The sequence below is a fragment of the Sciurus carolinensis genome, chromosome 3 (assembly GCF_902686445.1).
Source record: "Sciurus carolinensis chromosome 3, mSciCar1.2, whole genome shotgun sequence".
Taxonomy (NCBI): domain Eukaryota; kingdom Metazoa; phylum Chordata; class Mammalia; order Rodentia; family Sciuridae; genus Sciurus; species Sciurus carolinensis.
The window spans coordinates 43,051,930-43,071,796 of record NC_062215.1 but is presented as its reverse complement, the minus strand read 5'-3'; the positions used below and the strand labels follow the sequence as shown (position 1 = coordinate 43,071,796).

The window sequence follows — 19,867 nt, the reverse complement described above, 5'->3', positions numbered from 1 at the left end:
TTCCTTTCATGCCCTCCTTCACAACTCAATGCTCTTGATGGAATATGCAGATGGTGTTTGATTTATGTGCTTAAATATTTATGTGACTCCTTTTCTACCAGCTAAAGGAACTCTCAGTGAAGATACTATTAGAGTGTTTCTACATCAGATTGCAGCTGCCATGCGAATCCTGCACAGCAAAGGAATAATCCACAGGGATCTCAAACCGCAGAACATTTTGTTGTCTTATGCCAATCGCAGAAAGTCAAGTGTCAGTGGTATTCGCATCAAAATAGGTAAACAGCCATGTTTTGCGTGGTGGAAAGGACATTTCTGAGACTCAGTATTTTTAGATAATTTTAGTTTGACTTCTGGCAGTTTTTTGGTGCTCTTGTATCAAAATTATTTGAAGCAGTCAATAAAAAAATAGTTCAAATGCTATATCTCTTTTGTGTAGATATGTTCATCTCTCCATGTTGTCTGTCTTGATAAGATCACTATACTGTAGACAGCCTCGCACTTAATGCTAAAAAATCTTATCTTTTCTCTTTATCGTTTTATGTAGATATTATTACGTCTGTTAGTGCTAGGCTATGAAATTAGGGAATTTTTTTTTTTTTTTTGGGGTACTGGGGTTTGAACTCAGGGCTGCTGGGATTACAGGTCTGTGCCACTGTACCTGGCTTGATTTTTTTTTTTTTTTTTTTTTTTTTTTTGCGGTGCTGGGGATCGAACCCAGGGCCTTGTGCTTGCAAGGCAAGCACTCTACCGATTGAGCTAGCTCCCCAGCCCCTGGCTTGATTTTTATATGTAGTCTATATCTGGTATTTAATGAGGGCTATATTAATGAATCATTTATTGCATTAGCATTTTTATTTGTGAAGATTGGTATCCTGTGGTTACAAAACTTGAGTAGTGAACTGTACCGTTGATTGTTACTACTATTTTTTGGTTTGTTGAAATTGAGATAGCTACTACTTTTCCTTTGGTGGGCAGACTTATTCAATAAGTTATTTTTCACAATTTGTGCCTTCTTGTGTCTTAAAGAATCATATGATATATGTTAATTGTGAGCCAAAGGTATCATTTGTTTTTCCACTTTTTATTTTGTGAAATAGCGGATTTTGGTTTTGCTCGTTATCTACACAGTAATATGATGGCTGCAACATTGTGTGGATCTCCGATGTACATGGTGAGTAAGTTTGTATCCTTGGTTTAAGGCACAGCACCATAAGCATTGAAATCTAAATATTTTGCTTGTTTCTGAGTAATTTTGATTTTTTTTTTGGGAGAGGGGTGCTGAGAATTGAATTCAGGGGCACTCAACCACTGAGCTACATCCCCAACCCTATTTTGTATTTATTTAGGGACAGAGTCTCACTGAGTTGCTAAGTGTCTCCCTAAATTGCTGAGACTGACTTTGAACTTGCGATTATCCTGCCTCAAACTCCTGAGCCGCTGGGATTACAGGCCTGTGCTACTGCACCTGGCTTGATTTTTATATATAGTCTGAATTGTTATTTCTATTATTAATGTTAATTATACTATCAGTACTGCAGTTATCTTGTGCTTTAGCATAGTGAATATGAAATTAAGTCATTTCTGCCCATTTGTTTTTATTTTTAATAGCTAATAAAAGAAATCCCCTATTAAGTTGAAAATAAAAATTCATGAAGTATAAAAATACTATGCTTGATGTGTAGTGCTTAGGAGTACTTAAAAATACCTCTTCTGTGTAGATATGTTCATCTCTCCATGTTGTCTGTCTTGATAAGATTGCTGTACTGTAGACAGCCTCATACTTAATGCTGAAAAATCTTATCATTTCTCTTTATTGTTTTATGTAGATATTATTATGTCTGTTAGTGCTAGGCTATGAAACTAGGGATTTTTTTTTTTTGGGGGGGGGTACTGGGTATTGAACTCAGGGTCCTGTATGTGCTAGGCAAGTGCTTTACTGCTGGCTATACCCATAGACCTAATGTGAAGTATTAAGTTTAGAAATAACTTAATTCTAGAACTTCAGAACTATGTGAAGTAAATGTCTGTTTCTGTTCTAAATGTAAGATAGGTTTATAGGTCTCTAATTGGGCTTGGGGAATAGCTCAGTGGTATACCCCTATCTCTTTATTTGATGAGAAGTGGGAAAAATACCTGTAACAAAGTAGTAGAGAAATGCCTTTGCTTTTAAGATACATTTTATTATTGTGCTTTACATTGTGATTTTTATTAGAAAAGCTTTCAAATTGAAGAAAAATGTAGGGAAAAATGTAGCAGATGCTTATGTACCTACCATCCATATTTAATGAAGTTAATATTTTGCCATGTTTGACTTGAACTTTGTTTAGAAATTAAATATTTAAGACAAACCAAGTCCCTTTTGTACCTTCTCCCTAATCTCATTCCCTACTCTCCACCTCTCATAGCCTTGAGGGAATCTTTGTCCTATACTATAGTTGGTGGATATTTTTCCTTATTGTTTTAATATTCTCACTGTACTTTTTATCCATTTGTTTCTCCTTTTCATGCAGCATTGTTTTTGAGATTTACTATCAAATCTCAAAACCTAATAATAATGTAGACCTCATAATTATGTAGGTCTAAATTCACTGCAGTGTCATTTTATTAGAGAAATATCACAGTGCGATGATTTTTTAAGTAGTTAGGAGTGTGACCATTGTCAGTTAATTAATATGTGCATGTTAATTATGTAGCTAACATTTATGTCTCTTCAATTTTCTACATTCAGGCTCCTGAAGTTATTATGTCTCAACATTATGATGCTAAGGCTGACTTGTGGAGCATAGGAACAGTGATATATCAATGCCTAGTTGGAAAACCACCTTTTCAGGTAGACTGACTTTTTTCTTCTGTTTCAGTTTTGGAATCTTCTCATTTTTTAGTTGCCTTTGACCTATAAAATGAATACTTTGAAAGCAGTATTTTTGGCTCCTTTGAGACTTACTTTGATTTTGTTATAGGCAGAAACTGCTGTGGTGAGCTAGAACATCTTTTGCTTTCATTTGCCTGCCCTTTGTAGTTGGAGTGGGCATGAAGGCTGGAGGATATTTTCCAGACTTGTGAAAACTAGCTGGGGTCTAGCAGTGGTGGGAAATGGGTGTGAATGTTGAAAAAAGCACTTTCTGCTTAACCTGGTTTTGGGGTCCTGGAATCCATGTGTAGGTTGGAGCTGGTCTGGGAGATCACTGGAAATCGTGTCTCCAACTCTGACAGTGCTGGGTGAGAAGGAGGTAATTGTTGAGGCTTTATGTAAATTACTTTGGGTTTTTCTTCTTCTCCCCTACCAGCCCATAAAGAAGTGGCTCTACAGAGAATAATTATGATGAATTCTGTTGAGTTCATATTGCCAAGTTAAATTTCTTAGTTACAAAGGTTTTTTAATCCGAAAATTTGGAACAAAGTGAAATTGCCTGCCCAAGTTTAAACAAAATTGGTGACTGCCAGGGTAGTCATTTTTAATTTTCCAACCTAGGTTGTATGTAGTGTCAGTTTCATTAATCCTGCAACTCTTACTGTAAGGATACTGTTTATTGCTATGGAAAGAATGGATAGTGACAGTATACTTAGTTTTTTTCCTTGAATCCTTTGAAGGTCTTAAGTTGTTAAATATATCTGGATTTTACACAATAATAATTTACCTTTTGGGTAGATCATGTAACCTCCAGAATAGTAGTTTTTTTGTTTGCTTGTTTGTTTTGCAGTGCTGGGACTCAGCACATGCTGGGCAGGTATAATACTAGAGTTTCATTCCCAACCCTAGAATAGCAATTCTTACCATTGACAGTTTGACATTAGAAAAGGTACATTATATCTGAGTGTAGAATTTGTGTACTTTTTCAGAAGTTCCTTAAGGATTATTCTTTCAGCAATCCATGGCTTTCAAGTTAAAATTATATGTTCGCTGTATCAAGAATACAAGTATTGATAATATGGTTTGGAAGCTCTACCCCTGCCTCCACTTTTTTCAGGAAATTAAGCTCCCTCCCTCTTTTTTTTTTTTAAACAGGCCAATAGTCCTCAAGACCTAAGGATGTTTTATGAAAAAAACAGGAGCTTAATGCCTAGGTATGTGTTTAGATTACACCGGGTTTTACTCTTTGTGAGCACTGTGTTATTTGTGTGAACCCTAGGTGTTCTATGTATTTCTGTTAATGAGACTTTTTTCAATTGACAGTGATGTGATAGCAGGAAGTTAGAAAATTGCAGAGGTACCTGAATAGTGCTGGACCATTTTATTTCTTGTTTTTTAAAAATAAAGCAAATATAGAGAAAAAAATTATAGAAGTTTTATGTGTTCTTTGTGAGGAGGCAGACAGAATAGATGTGCATAAAGTAGAAAGTAAATTCCTGCCTAAGCTTTGCCCTGTTCTGTAGGATTAACAAGAGTTTGCTATGTATCTATCCAAATCTTTTATGTGGGAGTTTTTTAATACATATTTGAGTTTATAAATGTGTTTGCACATTACACATGTAGTTTAAGACAAGTTACACTGTATTTTATGAATTGTTCTGAAACATAAGTTTTTTACTCTGTAGAATATCTTAGACATTCAATGACAGTATGTAGAGAGATACTGCATCCTTTTGAATGGCAATCTAGAGTCCTGTAGTTATTTAATCAAGTCCTTGTTGTTTTCATTGTTTGGTTACTATAAGCAGGCTTTAGTGAAGTAAGAAGGAGTGTGTGTTTTTGTGCACGTGCACGATCACGCCTTTGTGCATTTCTTTAGATTGGACTCTTAGAAATGGAATTGTTGGAATGAAAGGTATGCTTTCCAAATAGGCTGTCCCAACTGATACAGCAATTAAGAGAGTGCTTCTTTCCTCACATTTTTATCAACATGTAATATTAAATTAACAGACTTGATGCCTCATAAATGGAGCAGGACCAATTAGATATTAATTTAATTTGCATTATTCTCTTCATTACTGAAATTGACTTTTTTTTTCTCTTTTGGTATCGGGTAATGAACCCAGAGTCTCTTGCATGCTATGCAAGTGCTCTACCTCTGAGTTATACCAGAGCTGGCTGGTTTTTTTTTTTTAATTTACCTTAATATCCTTTTGTAGTTTTTATTCCATTATTTCTATGTTCCTATTACTCAGTTTTCAATTACTTTGCCATTTTCTTATTGGATTTAGGAAATTATATTCTTACTTGTATTTATTTGATCACAACCCTTTTCAGGCAGAACTGGAGGTGGCTCTTTTTCTAATAGAGAGCTTCATAGTAACTGTTTATGCAAGTTGTGTTAAAACTCAGATGCTTGTGCTGTGCTTCTTGAGCGTTTTATTCTTACAAATTTTCTAAACCAATAATAGTCATAATACAGGAATCTTCTCAAATGGGTTATTTCTCAAGGGCTTTTGTAATGCTCTACCTTCTTCCACCAATATATGATGCTTTGCTGTGGTCTTGTATTTGTGAAACTGCATATACATTTTCATTTGCCATAATGAAGGCAAAAATAATGTAGTTAATATAATTAATATGATTAAATAACAACTTAGGTTGTTGTTTACTTTTCCCTAGTATTCCTAGAGAAACTTCACCTTACTTGGCTAATCTCCTTTTGGGTTTGCTTCAGAGAAACCAAAAAGACAGAATGGACTTTGGTAAGTAATAGTTTCAAATTTTGTGTGCTTTTTAATTTTACTTTTATGTACTCTGAACAGATTGAAAATTGATACTATGAAGATGTCAGAAGAAAATTAGTTAATTTTACTTTTTGTTTATTTTCTTTCACAAATTTTGTTAATATTTGAGTGCTTATTATATTCTAGGTATAGAGATAAAATAATAAAGAAAATCCCTGTCCTCATATAGCATATATTCTAGTGGGGGCAAGACAAAATAAATGAATTATAAACTGTAATTGCATACTATGTTAGAAGGTGCAAGGTACTGTGAGAAAATTTAAAGAAATGGGGTGGGGGATTGAGATTTTAAGGTCAGAGAAGTAAAGTCTTCACTGAGAGAATGACATTTAATCAATTTGATCAACTTGAAGTGAGGGTGAGCTATGTGGCTGGGTGTGGAAAGAGCTTTTCAGGTAGTTTGAATAGCCAGTACAGAGGTTTAGAGTAGAGAGCATGTATGGAAGCTTGAACAGCTAGAAGGCTAGCTAAAGACAGATTTTTCTCTAAACTGTACTGGGGAGCCATTGGAAGGTTTTTGAGTTGAGGACAATTGATCTGATTAATGTTTTTAAAAGAATCAGTGTGCCTGCTTCTTGGGCATGGTCTCTGTGTAAGGGGAAGGTCAGAGACTGGGAGACTCTTCAGGAAAGTCTTGGTTACCCAAATGAGACAAAATGGAGCTTAGATTGGAGTAATAGCAGTGGAGGTTGTGAGAAGTTGTTGGTTTCTGAAGGCAGAGGCAACAGTGTTTACTGATGGTTTGAATGAGGGGTATGAAATGAAAGACTCAGGGACTACTCTGAGAGTTTTGGTCTGAGCAACTGTAAGGGTGAAGATGTTAGTTACAGAGTTAGGAAAACTATGGGCAGGGCAGACTATGGGGACCAGAAGAGGGGTTCTTCCTGGTTATGTTACATTTAAGATAATTGTTAGATATCTAAGTGAAATTTGAAGGGTTAAAAAAAGGCTCTCAGAGGCACTTGAATTTCAGAGGAAGGGTCCAGGGTTCATTTTGGAAGTTGTTATCTAAAGAGGTGATATTTATTAAACAGATAGATTTCTAGTATAGTGTTTAAATTCCTTTATTAATTCTTTTTTTGAACATTCGAGTCATTTTCTGAATGGTTGCTTTAGGGATTACAGTGTACATCACAAGCATAGTCTACTTTATATAAATACTAGTTGAATTCCAGTAAATATAAAAACTTTGTTTTTCTGATGTTGCTCCATTCCCTCCTCCCTTTATGCTGTAATTGTTACATCTATGTTATAATCTCAACAGTGTGGTGTTATAGCTACTGCTTTATTCAGTCTTATGTCTTTTTCAGAAGTTAAGGGAAGAAAGGAAAAAATAGAGAAAAATCTGTATATTTACCATTCCTGGTATTCTTCATTTCTTCTTGTGGATTCAGATTACTGCTTAGTGTCATTTTTTGACTCCAGTATAATTCCATTCCTTCTTGTCTGTCTACTTTGTGCTATCATTGATTAAAGTCTGTTTAAAGGTTACATTCTCATTTTTCATTACAGAAGCATTTTTTAGCCATCCTTTTCTAGAGCAAGTTCCAGTAAAAAAATGTGAGTACTCTTTTTTTTTTTTTTTTTCATTTTTTACTTAGAGTGAATGCAAGTTGATAGAAAAATTAGAGTTTTGTATTACAAAATAGCAGTTGTCTTTTCATCCATATCCAAGTTGAAAAAGATTTAGTAATTGCTCTATTTTTAGTTGCATCCATGGAGGCTTTACTTGCTAGTTGAATGCAAAGTTTTGATTAAAACAAAGATGTAGTAGTTTTGACAGCTCGTTCTATTAGACAGGTCTTATAATGCACTACAATGTGATATAGCTCTTTGTCTGTGTTTATTCCCCAGCTTGCCCAGTCCCAGTGCCTGTGTATGCTGGCTCTATCCCTGGAAACTCCTGTGGCAGTTCTCCATCTTGTCGCTTTGCTTCTCCACCAGTAAGTTCTGATTTTATTAGAAATAATTTCAAAATTAGTGCTATTGCATTTATTCACAAATGGAGCTTGTTGTGGAGTCTCTTTTTATGTGTAGTGTTTACTAATTAAGCTGAGGTTTAAGAGAAGGTGTTAGAGTTGGGTCAAGTGGACCTATTTTTGAACTTCTTCCCTTTCTTTGCTATGTAGCTTCAGCAAAAAATATTACCTCTCTGGGCCGTTTCCTCTGAACACTGATTACAATATTATTACCACTTTTTATACTCTATAGGATTTTGGTGGTGATACTTGTAAACAAAGAATACCCATTACAGGTGAATAAGCAATAAATATTTGTTTTTCCTGGATGCTGTAAATTTCAGGATTACATAGGATAACTAATGGTAGAGGAGTGACCTTGGAGCCATTATTTACTGGCTTAGATTGTCTTTATTGTGATTACTGACCCCTTAAAGTTGCTTCCACTCAATCCTCTTTTCTTCTTCTGAAGTTCCCAAGCTATTTCCTCCTTGACTCTGTTTCCTCCAGTTTAAGTACTTTCTCCTGATCCTCACTCGGGATTTCTGATTACTCGGGTCGCTTCTTACTCTACTCTCCCAGGGTTTTATTTTTTAAAAAACATTTTTAGTTTAGGTGAACACAATACCTTTATTTTAGATATTTATTTTTATGTGGTACTGAGGATCAAACCCAGTGCCTCACACCTGCTAAGCAAGTGCTCTACCACTGAGCTACAATTATAGCCCATCTCCCAGGGTTTTGCTTAGCTCTCTTCTGTGCTTTTTTTGACTCTTCTTCCAAATCCTCTCTTGCAGTCTTGTGACCTTGAGGCTTTTATATAGCTGAAGGTTCAAAGCTTTTGTGTCAGCTATTGTGAATATTTTCCAGATTAGCCAGACAGACATGAATTTCTTTAATTCTGTTGGCAAAATGGTGGAGGACCTGTAAAGGAAGCAATTGTGTGATTAGCCAGTTGAGACAATTCATGTTTAAGAGCATGGAGTTTGGGAGTTCCTACTTTCGGTAGTAACTAGGACAAGGACCTTAATTTCTCTGAGCCCTCCTTATATGTGAAACCAGTACAATTTACCTCCTACACAGGGTTCTTTAAGTATTAATGAGCTTAAGCTCTTACTATGGTGTCTGGCACACAGTTAGTACTCAAGCAGTGACAACAGCTATTATTATTTTTCAGGGAAATCTGCTAGTTCATAGCTAAGGCATATTGGAAAGTAATCTATTACTAACAGACAAGTCTTGAAACTGATAAAAAACCTTCTTATAGAACTGTATAAACCCAAACCAAAAGTGGATGTGTTAGTAAGGCCTACTTTATCTTCTGTGAAGGAGAAAAATTAAGAGGGGATAAAGAACTTTGTATATTTCCTATGTCAGTCCATAATATTTGAAAAACACAACAAAAGAAACAAACACAAAAAGCCACAATGGAGTTTGTTGGGGAGAAAGGTAGAGGAAGTGTATTGACATACAATAACTGTAGACTTTATTTGAAGCTGGGTAGACTGGCCTCAGTCCTGGCCCCACTGCTTTCTCACTGGTAACTCTGAGGAGAGCTGAGTTTGGATGTCCTCCTCTGGAACTACGTCTGGTTAACCTTTGCTTGCAGGGTTTTTTGTTGTCGTTGTTGTTGTTTAATTAATTAATTTGCTTTCCATATTATGTATCACATTGTGTCAAATATATACTTCATAATAGCTATAATTACTATGGGTAGGCCCTTTCCACGTATAACCACTACCATAAGGAGTTTCTAATTGTGTGTACAATAGGTGGTAACTCAGTAATTTCTAGAAAATTGTGTGTGTGTGTATGTGTGTATTGTGTATTTTATATATATAAAGATATATAAATTATATGTATATATGTATATACATACATACATTTTATACGCACACATACACACACACATACATACACATACAGAGCAAGGGGCAGGGCATAGTGGTGCATGCCTATAATACTAGCTATTTGAGAAGCTGAGGCATGAACACCATAAGTTGTAGGCCAGCCTGAGCAACTTAGTAAGGCCCTGTCTCAAAATAAAAAATAAAACGGAATGTGGGAGAGTGCCTCTGGGTTCAATCCTCAGTACCACCAATAAATAAATAGATAGATAGATTGTAGGTAGGTAGATTGATAGATGATAGATAAAATAGATAAATAGAGGTGATCCAAGATGGCGGCCTAGAGGGTGACTGCACCCCCAGTCGCTCCAGAACCCAGGAGTTAAGAAGGGGAGGCATTGAGAGACTTGGACTGAAATAGAGCCACGGGTGAGTCTGCCCACTGGGTAAAGCTCGGCCCGGGTGGCAGGCCCAGATAGAGGTGGCTTATCGGAGCAGGGCAGGGCAGCTAGAGTCTTCCACAGGCAGCCCTGCGCACTCCGGCGGTGGGCCCCGCCCACACAGCCAGCTTCTCCAGGTTCTCGGAGCAGGCCCCCTAGTGAGAGCCTTTCTGACCAGAACAAGCTCCAAGTCCCGGAGCCAGCGCAGCGTACTCCCAGTGTACGCCAGCACGCAAGCAACTTCAGGGACCAGGATAGGGCAACCAGAGACTTCCCCAAGCAGCCTGGACCCCTGCGGTGGGAGGTGCCTTTCAAGGCTAGCTTCTCGGAGCAGACCGCCCAGTGAGAGGCTTTCTACGTAGAGCCAGCCACAAGTCCCCGAACCAACGGAGAGCTTTTATCCGTAAGCAGCCTCTGGGATCAGGGCAGGGCAGCCAGAGAACTCTTCAGGCGGCTCTGCCCACTCCGGCTGCAGGCTCTTTCCAAGGGGCGATCCAAGATGGCGGCCTAGAGGGTGACTGCATCCCCAGTCGCTCCAGAACCCAGGAGTTAAGAAGGGGAGGCATTGAGAGACTTGGACTGAAATAGAGCCACAGGTGAGTCTGCCCACTGGGTAAAGCTCGGCCCGGGTGGCAGGCACAGATAGGGGTGGCTTATCAGAGCAGGGCAGGGCAGCTAGAGTCTTTCCCAGGTAGCCTTCCACACTCCGGCGGTGGGCTCCTCCCACACGGCCAGCTGCACGGTGCAGGCCCCCAGTGAGAGCCTTTCCGCACAGAGCCAGCTCCAAACCCTGGAACCAGTAGGGGGCTAGGGGCAGCTTTCTTCGGATGCACTGCATTATCAAATTTCTCCAAGACATCAGGCTACTGAAGGCTGGGAGGTGATACACTGGAAATCTACCGGGACACTATAAGCCAGTAGCGGAAATCTGCAATATCTCAGGGTCCCACTGACAGCTGACCAATATGAGAAAACAAGGGAAGAAAATGTCCCAAACAAATCTAGATACTACATCAATAAAACCCAATGACAGCATAGCAGAAGAAATGTCAGAAAGGGAGTTCAGAATGTACGTAATTAAAACGATCAGGGAAGCTAATGAGGAGATGAAAGAGCAAATGCAGGCATTGAAGGAGGAGATGAAAGAGCAAATGCAGGCATTAAATGATCGCACCAATCAACAGTTAAAAGACCAAATACGGGAAGCAAGAGATCATTTCAATAACGAGTTAGAGATACTGAAAAAAAAGCAAACTGAAATACTTGAAATGAAGGAAACAATAAACCAAGTTAAAAACTCCATAGAAAGCGTAACCAATAGGATAGAACACCTGGAAGACAGAACCTCAGACATTGAAGAAAAATTATTTAATCTTGAAAACAAAGTTGGCCAAACAGAGAAGATGGTAAGAAATCATGAACAGAATCTACAAGAATTATGGGATATCATGAAAGGCCAAATTTAAGAATTATTGGGATTGAGGAAGGCTTAGAGAAACAAACCAAAGGAATGAACAATCTATTCAATGAAATAATATCAGAAAATTTCCCAAATCTGAAGAATGAAATGGAAAACCAAGTACAAGAGGCTTATAGAACTCCAAACATACAAAATTACAACAGACCCACACCAAGGCACATTATTATGAAAATACCTAACATACAAAATAAAGACAGAATTTTAAAGGCCGCGAGAGAAAAGAATCAAATTACATTCAGAGGGAAACCAATAAGAATATCAGCAGATTTTTCAATCCAGACCCTAAAAGCTAGAAGGGCCTGGAACAACATATACCAAGCCCTGAAAGAAAACGGATGCCAACCAAGAATCTTATACCCAGCAAAACTTACCTTCAAATTTGACGATGAAATAAGATCCTTCCATGATAAACAAAAGCTAAAGGAATTTACAAAAAGAAAGCCAGCATTACAGAACATTCTCAGCAAAATATTCCATGAGGAAGAGATGAAAAACAACGATGCAAATCAGCAACAGGAGGAACTAGCCTAAAGGAATAGCCAAATAAAGGAGAAACCAAATCATGTCAAAAACAAATATGAGTCAATTGACTGGGAATACAAATCATATCACAATAATAACCCTGAATGTTAATGGCCTGAACTCATCAATCAAAAGACATAGACTGGCAGATTGGATTAAAAAGAAAAATCCAACAATATGCTGCCTGCAAGAGACTCATCTCATAGAAAGAGACACCCATAGACTAATGGTGAAAGGATGGGGAAAAACATACCATGCCCACGGACACAGCAGAAAAGCTGGAGTATCCATCCTCATTTCAGATAATGTGGACTTCAAACCAAAACTAGTCAGAAGGGATAAAGAAGGATATTACATGCTGCTTAAGGGAAGCATAAATCAGCAAGACATAACAATCATAAATATCTATGCCCCGAACATTGGCTCATCCACGTACGTCAAACAAATCCTTCTCAATTCCAGAAATCAAATAGACCACAACACAATAATACTAGGCAATTTTAACACACCTCTCTCACCACTGGATAGATGGTCCAAACAAAAATTGAATAAAGAAACTATAGATCTCAACAACACAATCAACAATTTAGACTTAACGGACATATATAGAATATACCATCCAACAAAGAACGAATACACTTTCTTCTCAGCAGCACATGGATCCTTCTCTAAAATAGACCATATTTTATGCCACAAAGCTACTGTTAGCAAATACAAGAAGATAGAGATAGTACCTTGTACTCTATCAGATCATAGTGGATTGAAATTAGAAATAAATGACAGAATAAAAAATAGAAACTTCTCCATACTTGGAGATTAAATAATACACTATTATATGATGAATGGATAACAGAAGACATCAGGAGGGAAATAAAAAAATTCTTAGAAGTAAACGAGAACAAAGACACATCATATCAAAATCTCTGGGACACTATGAAAGCAGTACTTAGAGGAAGATTTATTTCATGGGGCGCATTCAAAAAAAGAAGTAGAAATCAACAAATAAACGACTTAACACTACAGCTCAAAGCGCTAGAAAAAGAAGAGCAGACCAATACCAGAAGTAGTAGAAGACAGGAAATAGTTAAAATCAGAGCCGAAATCAATGAAATTTAAACAAAAGAAACAATTGGAAAAATTAACAAAATAAATAGTTGGTTCTTTGAAAAAAATAAATAAAATTGATAAACCCTTAGCCACACTAACAAAGAGAAAGAGAGAGAAAACTCAAATTACTAAAATTCAGAATGAACAAGGAAACATCACAACAGACACGAGTGAAATACAAAACATAATTAGAAGCTATTTTGAAAATCTGTACTCCAACAAAACAGAAAACCTCGAAGACATCAGCAAATTTCTAGAGACATGAATTACCTAAACTGAACGAGGAGGACATACACAACTTAAATAAACCAATTTCAAGCAATGAAATAGAAGAGGTCATCAAAAGCCTACCAACAAAGAAAAGTCCAGGACCAGATGGGTTCTCAGCCGAGTTCTACAAAACCTTTAAAGAAGAGCTCATTCCAATACTCCTCAAACTATTCCATGAAATAGAAGAGGAGGGAACCCTCCCAAACTCGTTCTATGAAGCCAATATCACCCTGATACCTAAACCAGACAGACACACATCGAGGAAAGAAAATTTCAGACCAATATCCTTAATGAACATCGACGCAAAAATTCTCAACAAAGTTTTAACAAATTGCATACAAATATATATTAAAAAGATAGTGCACCACGATCAAGTGGGTTTTATCCCAGGGATGCAAGGTTGGTTCAACATTCGGAAATCAGTAAATGTCATTCACCATATCAACAGACTTAAAGTTAAGAATCACATGATTATTTCAATAGATGCAGAAAAAGCATTCGATAAAATACAGCATCCCTTCATGCTCAAAACACTAGAAAAAATTGGGGTAGTGGAACATTCCTTAACATTATAAAGGCCATCTATGCTAAGCCCATGGCTAATATCATTCTAAATGGTGAAAAACTGAAAGCGTCCCCCCTAAAAACTGGAACAAGGCAGGGATGCCCTCTTTCACCACTTCTATTCAACATCGTCCTTGAGACTCTAGCCAGAGCAATTAGACAAACCAAAGAAATTAAAGGGATATGAATAGGAAAAGAAGAACTCAAACTATCCCTGTTCGCTGATGACATGATTATATATTTAGAGGAACCTGGAAATTCCACCAGAAAACTTTTAGAACTCATAAGTGAATTCAGTAAAGTAGCAGGTTACAAGATCAATGCTCATAAATCCAATGCATTTTTATACATAAGTGATGAATCTTCAGAAAGAGAAATTAGGAAAACTACCCCATTCACAATAGCATCGAAAAAATAAAATACTTGGGAATCAATCTCACAAAAGAGGTGAAAGACCTCTACAATGAGAACTACAGAACACTAAAGAAAGAAATTAAAGAAAACCTTAGAAGATGGAAAGATCTCCCATATTCCTGGATAGGCAGAATTAATATTGTCAAAATGGCTATACTACCTAAAGTGCTATACAGATTCAATGCAATTCCAATTAAATCCCAATGATGTACCTTGCAGAAATAGAGCAAGCAATTATGAAATTGATCTGGAAGAATAAAAAACCTAGAATAGCTAAAGCAATTCTCAGTAGCAAGAGCGAAGCAGGGGATATTGCAATACCAGATCTTCAACTCTACTACAAAGCAATAGTAACAAAAACAGCATGGTATTGGTACCAAAATAGACAGGTCGATCAATGGCACAGAATAGAGGACATGGACACAAACCCAAATAAATACAATTTTCTCATACTAGACAAAGGTGCCAAAAATATGCAATGGAGAAAAGATAGCCTCTTCAACAAATGGTGCTGAGAAAACTGGAAATCCATATGCAACAGAATGAAACTGAACCCCTATCTCTCACCCTGCACAAAAATCAATTCACAATGGATCAAGGACCTTGAAATCAGACCAGAGACCCTGCATCTTATAGAAGAAAAAGTAGGTCCAAATCTTCAACTTGTTGGCTTAGGATCAGACTTCCTTAACAGGACTCCCATAGCACAAGAAATAAAAGCAAGAATCAACAACTGGGATAGATTCAAACTAAAAAGCTTTGTTTCAGCAAAGGAAACTATCAGCAGTGTGAAGAGAGAGCCTACAGAGTGAGTGGGAGAATATCTTTGCCAACCATACTTCAGATAGAGCGCTAATTTCCAGAATCTATAAAGAACTCAAAAAACTCTACACGAAGAATACATATAATCCAATCAAAAAATGGGCTAAGGAAATGAACAGACACTTCACAGAAGAAGATGTACAAGTAATCAACAGATATATGAAAAAATGTTTAACATCCGTAGTCATAAGGGAAATGCAAATCAAAACTACCCTAAGATTTCATCTCACCCCAATTAGAATGGTGATTATGAAGAATACAAGCAACAATAGGTGTTGGCGAGGATGTGGGGAAAAAGGAGCACTCATACATTGCTGGTGGGGTTGCAAATTAGTGCAGCCACTCTGGAAAGCAGTGTGGAGATTCCTCAGAAAGCTTGAAATGGAAACACCGTTTGACCCAGCTATCCCACTCCTTGGCCTATACCCAAAGGACTTAAAATCAGCATACTACAGAGATACAGCCACATCAATGTTCATTGCTGCTCAATTCACCATAGCCAGATTGTGGAACCAACCTAGATGCCCTTCAGTTGATGAACGGATAAAGAAACTGTGGCATATATATACAATGGAATATTACTCCGCAATGAAGAATGATAAAATTATGGCATTTACAGGCAAATGGATGAAATTGGAGAATATCATGCTAAGTGAGATAAACCAATCTCAAAAAAACTAAAGGACGAATGATCTCGCTGATAAGCGGATGAGGACATATAATGGGGGGTGGGAGGGGTTAGCATTAGGTTTAGGGTTAGGGATAAGGAGAGCGGTAAGAATGAAGGAAAGAAGGACTGTATAGAGGGTAAAGAGGGGTGGGAGGGGTGGGGGGGAAGGAAAAAAAATAAACATCATTGCCCTATGTAAATGTATGATTACACAAATGGTATGCCTTGACTCTATGTACAAATAGAGAAACAACATGTATCCCATTTGTATATAATAATAATAAAAAAAATAGATAAATAGAAAGAACTAGGGACATTGCTCAGTGACTGAGCACTCGCCTAGCATGCATGAGACCCTGGGTGTAATCTCCAGTTCACCAAGGTATATATACTTTAATTGCCTGTGGGAACAAGGATTAGGGGCATCAAAATCAGACTGAGGATTGAAGAAGGCTTTTCTGAAGAGGGGATTGTTTGAGCTGAATTTTTAAGAGTTGGCAAGATAAATTACCAAAAAGATAGTACAGGAAACAGGAGTCACATACATGTAGTCATAGAAATGTGAACTACTGAAGGAACCCTACTTCTCCTTGGGGACTTGCATTTAAATTTGTTAGAATTTAAAATAGTCACACCAGCACCATATCAAGTATTTGGTATCCATAGGTAGCTAGTGGCCACCATCTTGAACAGCCAGAACTTTTCCATCATTGCAGAAAGGACAGAGTTGCTCCAAGTAGTTCAGTCTGTTGGTGTAAAGGCATTGAAGTGTGGTGGTGGGGAAAATAAAGAAGAGAGGAAGACAGGAAAGAGACTGCCTCTTGACAGGAGTTAGATGCTGAGCAAAGGAATTTAAACTGTATCCTTAAAGCTGGGGTGAACCATTTGAATGATTTTAAGTGGAGGAATGAATGATATGATCCTCTGTGTGTTTTAGCTAAATTCTGTAGCAGGGTGGATGAATAGATTGGAGAATGAGACATGGAGTTAAAAGGTTTCACTACTAGAGAAAAGACAACCTGAGAGTATTGCAGCTCTTACTGTCATCATCATCATTCTTATTTTGAGAATGAGAGCCTGAATTAAGGCAGCAATAGGAAAGGAGAATAGGAAGGTCAAGCCTTTGTAGATCCTAGAGATTGTTTGAACTTGGGAGAATTAAGGAAGAGGAGGATTGGTTGGCTGGCGAAGTCACTCAGTGAGGAAACATGGGAGCAGTGCTTGGGAGATACAGATGAGGAATTACTATTGTGCAGGTATGGATGTGTTGTCTAGGCATGTGAGCACATATGGTCTAGAGCCCACTGGAGAGAATATAGGCAGGAGATGATGATTTCTTTCCATAAGTGTTATTTGAAGATAGGGAGAGAGTGGTCAATAGGATAAAGATACAAAGTAAGGACTGAGGGGTTGGGGAACCCTGAAAAATTCTATATTTTTATCCCATTTTTCAAGAGGCAAATGAGAATATGTACTCACAAAAGAGACAAAGGAGGGGTCCCCATGAAGTAGGAGGAAAAATGGTAGAGAGCAGGGCCATTGGATGAAGGGGAAGACCATCAGAGTCTTTCATGAAGTATTGGCAGAAGTTATTTTTAAGCTTAATAAAGGCAGTTTTATTGGAGAATTGAAGACAAAAAATGGATTACGGTAGATTAAGGGATATATAAGAGGTAAGGAATTTGAGTCAATAAAGATTGATAATTTCAAGAAATATTGTTAAGTAAAAAAGAGGGCTGGGGCTTATAGCATAGTGATAGAGCACTTGCCTAGCATATGTGAGGTCCTGGGTTCAATTTCCAGTATCTATTTCTCTGTCTCTCTCTCTCTGTCTCTCTCTGTGTCTCTCTCTGTGTCTCTCTCTCTCCCTCTCTCTCTCTCCCTCCCTCCTTCCCTCCCTCTTCCTCTCCTCTCTGTCTGTCTGTCTGTCTCTCTCTCTCTCTCTCTCTCTCACACACACACACCAAAAAAAGAAAGAAGACGTGGTAATTAGAGGATTAGGGGCATTTGAGATGTGAGAAAATTAAACATATTTATGTGTAGAGAGGCAAAAAGCCAGAATCAACAGAGGGTGAAAATATCAGGAGCTGATCTGTGTCCGTGGGGAGTTGGTGGGTTGGGAGTGGAATGAAGACCAAGACCAGGTGGAAAGGTTAGCTTTGAATGGAAGGGAAGCATCTCTTCTGTGAAGATGAGAAATGAGAGAACCAGGCTGGTTGTAGATGTAAATACTTTCATTAATAGCAGGGAAAGAAATTGAGAAAGTTCTTGCTTAACCCACAGTCAAGAAATTGTGGGGTTAGGTACTTGAAATCACATCTCAACTTGACTGCCTTTTAGTTGTGTGGTTGCAGTCAAATTACCTAACCACCTGAGCTTTTGTTTATTTAGATGTGGAAGGGAGTTCAGAATAAGGCTGGAGTTAGATAACAAGTGGAAAGATCTGAACCCATCTTGCCTTTTCTTATTACCTTCAGATATAAAGTTTTCAAAAAGCAATGAGATTTTACATTATGTATGTCACATACAGAAAAGGAAGTAATAAGGTGTTTTGAGACTGATTTCATTGCATGGTGATATTCAGGGGAGCAGCAGGAATGAATTGGACATTTAAGGCTTGGTGTTAACAGCATGATGTAGTGTGAGTTCATTGTTTTTAGAAAACTATTGTATAATCAAGACATTCAGTAAGAGTTAAGAGAGAACTTGAATGAGGCAATTGCTGAAAAGTACATAGCTAGTGATGCCTTAGTATTTGCTTAAGTAGATTTCCATGCTTTTCTTCCCTGCCTGACCTGTCTTCTACAATCTGCTTCTTCTCTTGACAAAATACAAAGAAAAGGAACACACCCACACTTGTAGTTTTCCAAATTTTTTTCCCCCGCGAGTATAAATGGATTTCTAGTCTAACATACAGTTACCCTTATTGACTTGTCTATTTTAACTTATGTCATATGGTCTCTCACTTCCTGTTTGTAATGTTTTCTTCACTGTAGAATTAGAACTTTTTTGTTAGCAGAATGTCATTAATTTAAAGTCCCTGGGCATTTTTTCTTTAGTCATTAAATGAATAGTTACTGAGTATCTGCTTTGCTAGGCCACAAGCTGGGTTAGGAGATGTTGCAGTGATAAAACTTACCTCAAAAGCTTCAGGAGAGGGGCTGGGGAGATAGCTCAGTCGGTAGAGTGCTTGCCTTGTAAGCATAAGGCCCTGGGTTCGATCCCCAGCACCAAAAAAAAAAAAAAAAAAAAAAAAAAAAAGCTTCAGGAGAGGGTGATAAGTCATATGAAATATTTTTAATAAGTATCATTTTTGGAAAACATTTTAGAAGTCTTTATACAAATACTTTAAAACTGCTTTTGTAAAAGAAAAACTTTCCAAAGAGATTTTTTAAAAAAATCTTAGAATGAATTGAAATTTGTGCCCTATTTTATGAAAAAAAAATCCTTAGTCTAATGGCTGTTCTGATTTGTATTTGATTATTAGGCCAGTTTTAATTTTATGTTGTTAATTTTAGTCCCTTCCAGATATGCAGCATATTCAGGAAGAGAACTTATCCTCCCCACCATTGGGTCCTCCCAACTATCTACAAGTGTCCAAAGATTCTGCCAGTACTAGTAGCAAGAACTCTTCTTGTGACACGGATGACTTTGTTTTGGTACCACACAACATCTCGTCAGACCACTCATGTGAGAATCTTTTCTACTTGTACACATTATATTTCTTAATTTGCTAAATTAGCATTCTTAACCTATATAGCACACTTTCTTGTGTAGGGCACCTTTTCAAATGGGTATTTTATTTAGTTGTTTGAATTCTCAGAATTATTTACCTACCTTTCCAAGATCCGTTTAATCATCTTCTCTAAAACAATAATTTTGGATACTGAAGGCACATGAAAATTTTATAAGAAATTATCTCAAATTTTGTCTCCAAACAGAAAAAGAGAAGCCATCAGAATAAGTAAAATGAACTTTAATGGAAGGAATTAAAGGAAAAACTCATTTAAGAAAAAAATCTAAGTTTAGAGAGTCTTTTAGGAAATACATCCAGGAATAAGTTTAAGAATAAACTTCATATATATATAGGAAGAATTTTTTATAAAAGAAATAGA

General features: G+C 37.3%; 1 protein-coding gene across 1 annotated transcript in view; it reads left to right on the top strand.

The window, feature by feature from the left end:
- Window positions 1-19,867, top strand: part of Ulk2 (unc-51 like autophagy activating kinase 2) — an 81,655-nt gene that overhangs the window by 21,387 nt on the left and 40,401 nt on the right. The window contains 8 exon segments of the mRNA XM_047544397.1: window positions 102-275; window positions 1,098-1,171; window positions 2,729-2,830; window positions 4,007-4,065; window positions 5,534-5,616; window positions 7,171-7,218; window positions 7,513-7,601; window positions 19,271-19,442. Coding sequence (XP_047400353.1) covers window positions 102-275; window positions 1,098-1,171; window positions 2,729-2,830; window positions 4,007-4,065; window positions 5,534-5,616; window positions 7,171-7,218; window positions 7,513-7,601; window positions 19,271-19,442 — 801 coding nt within the window.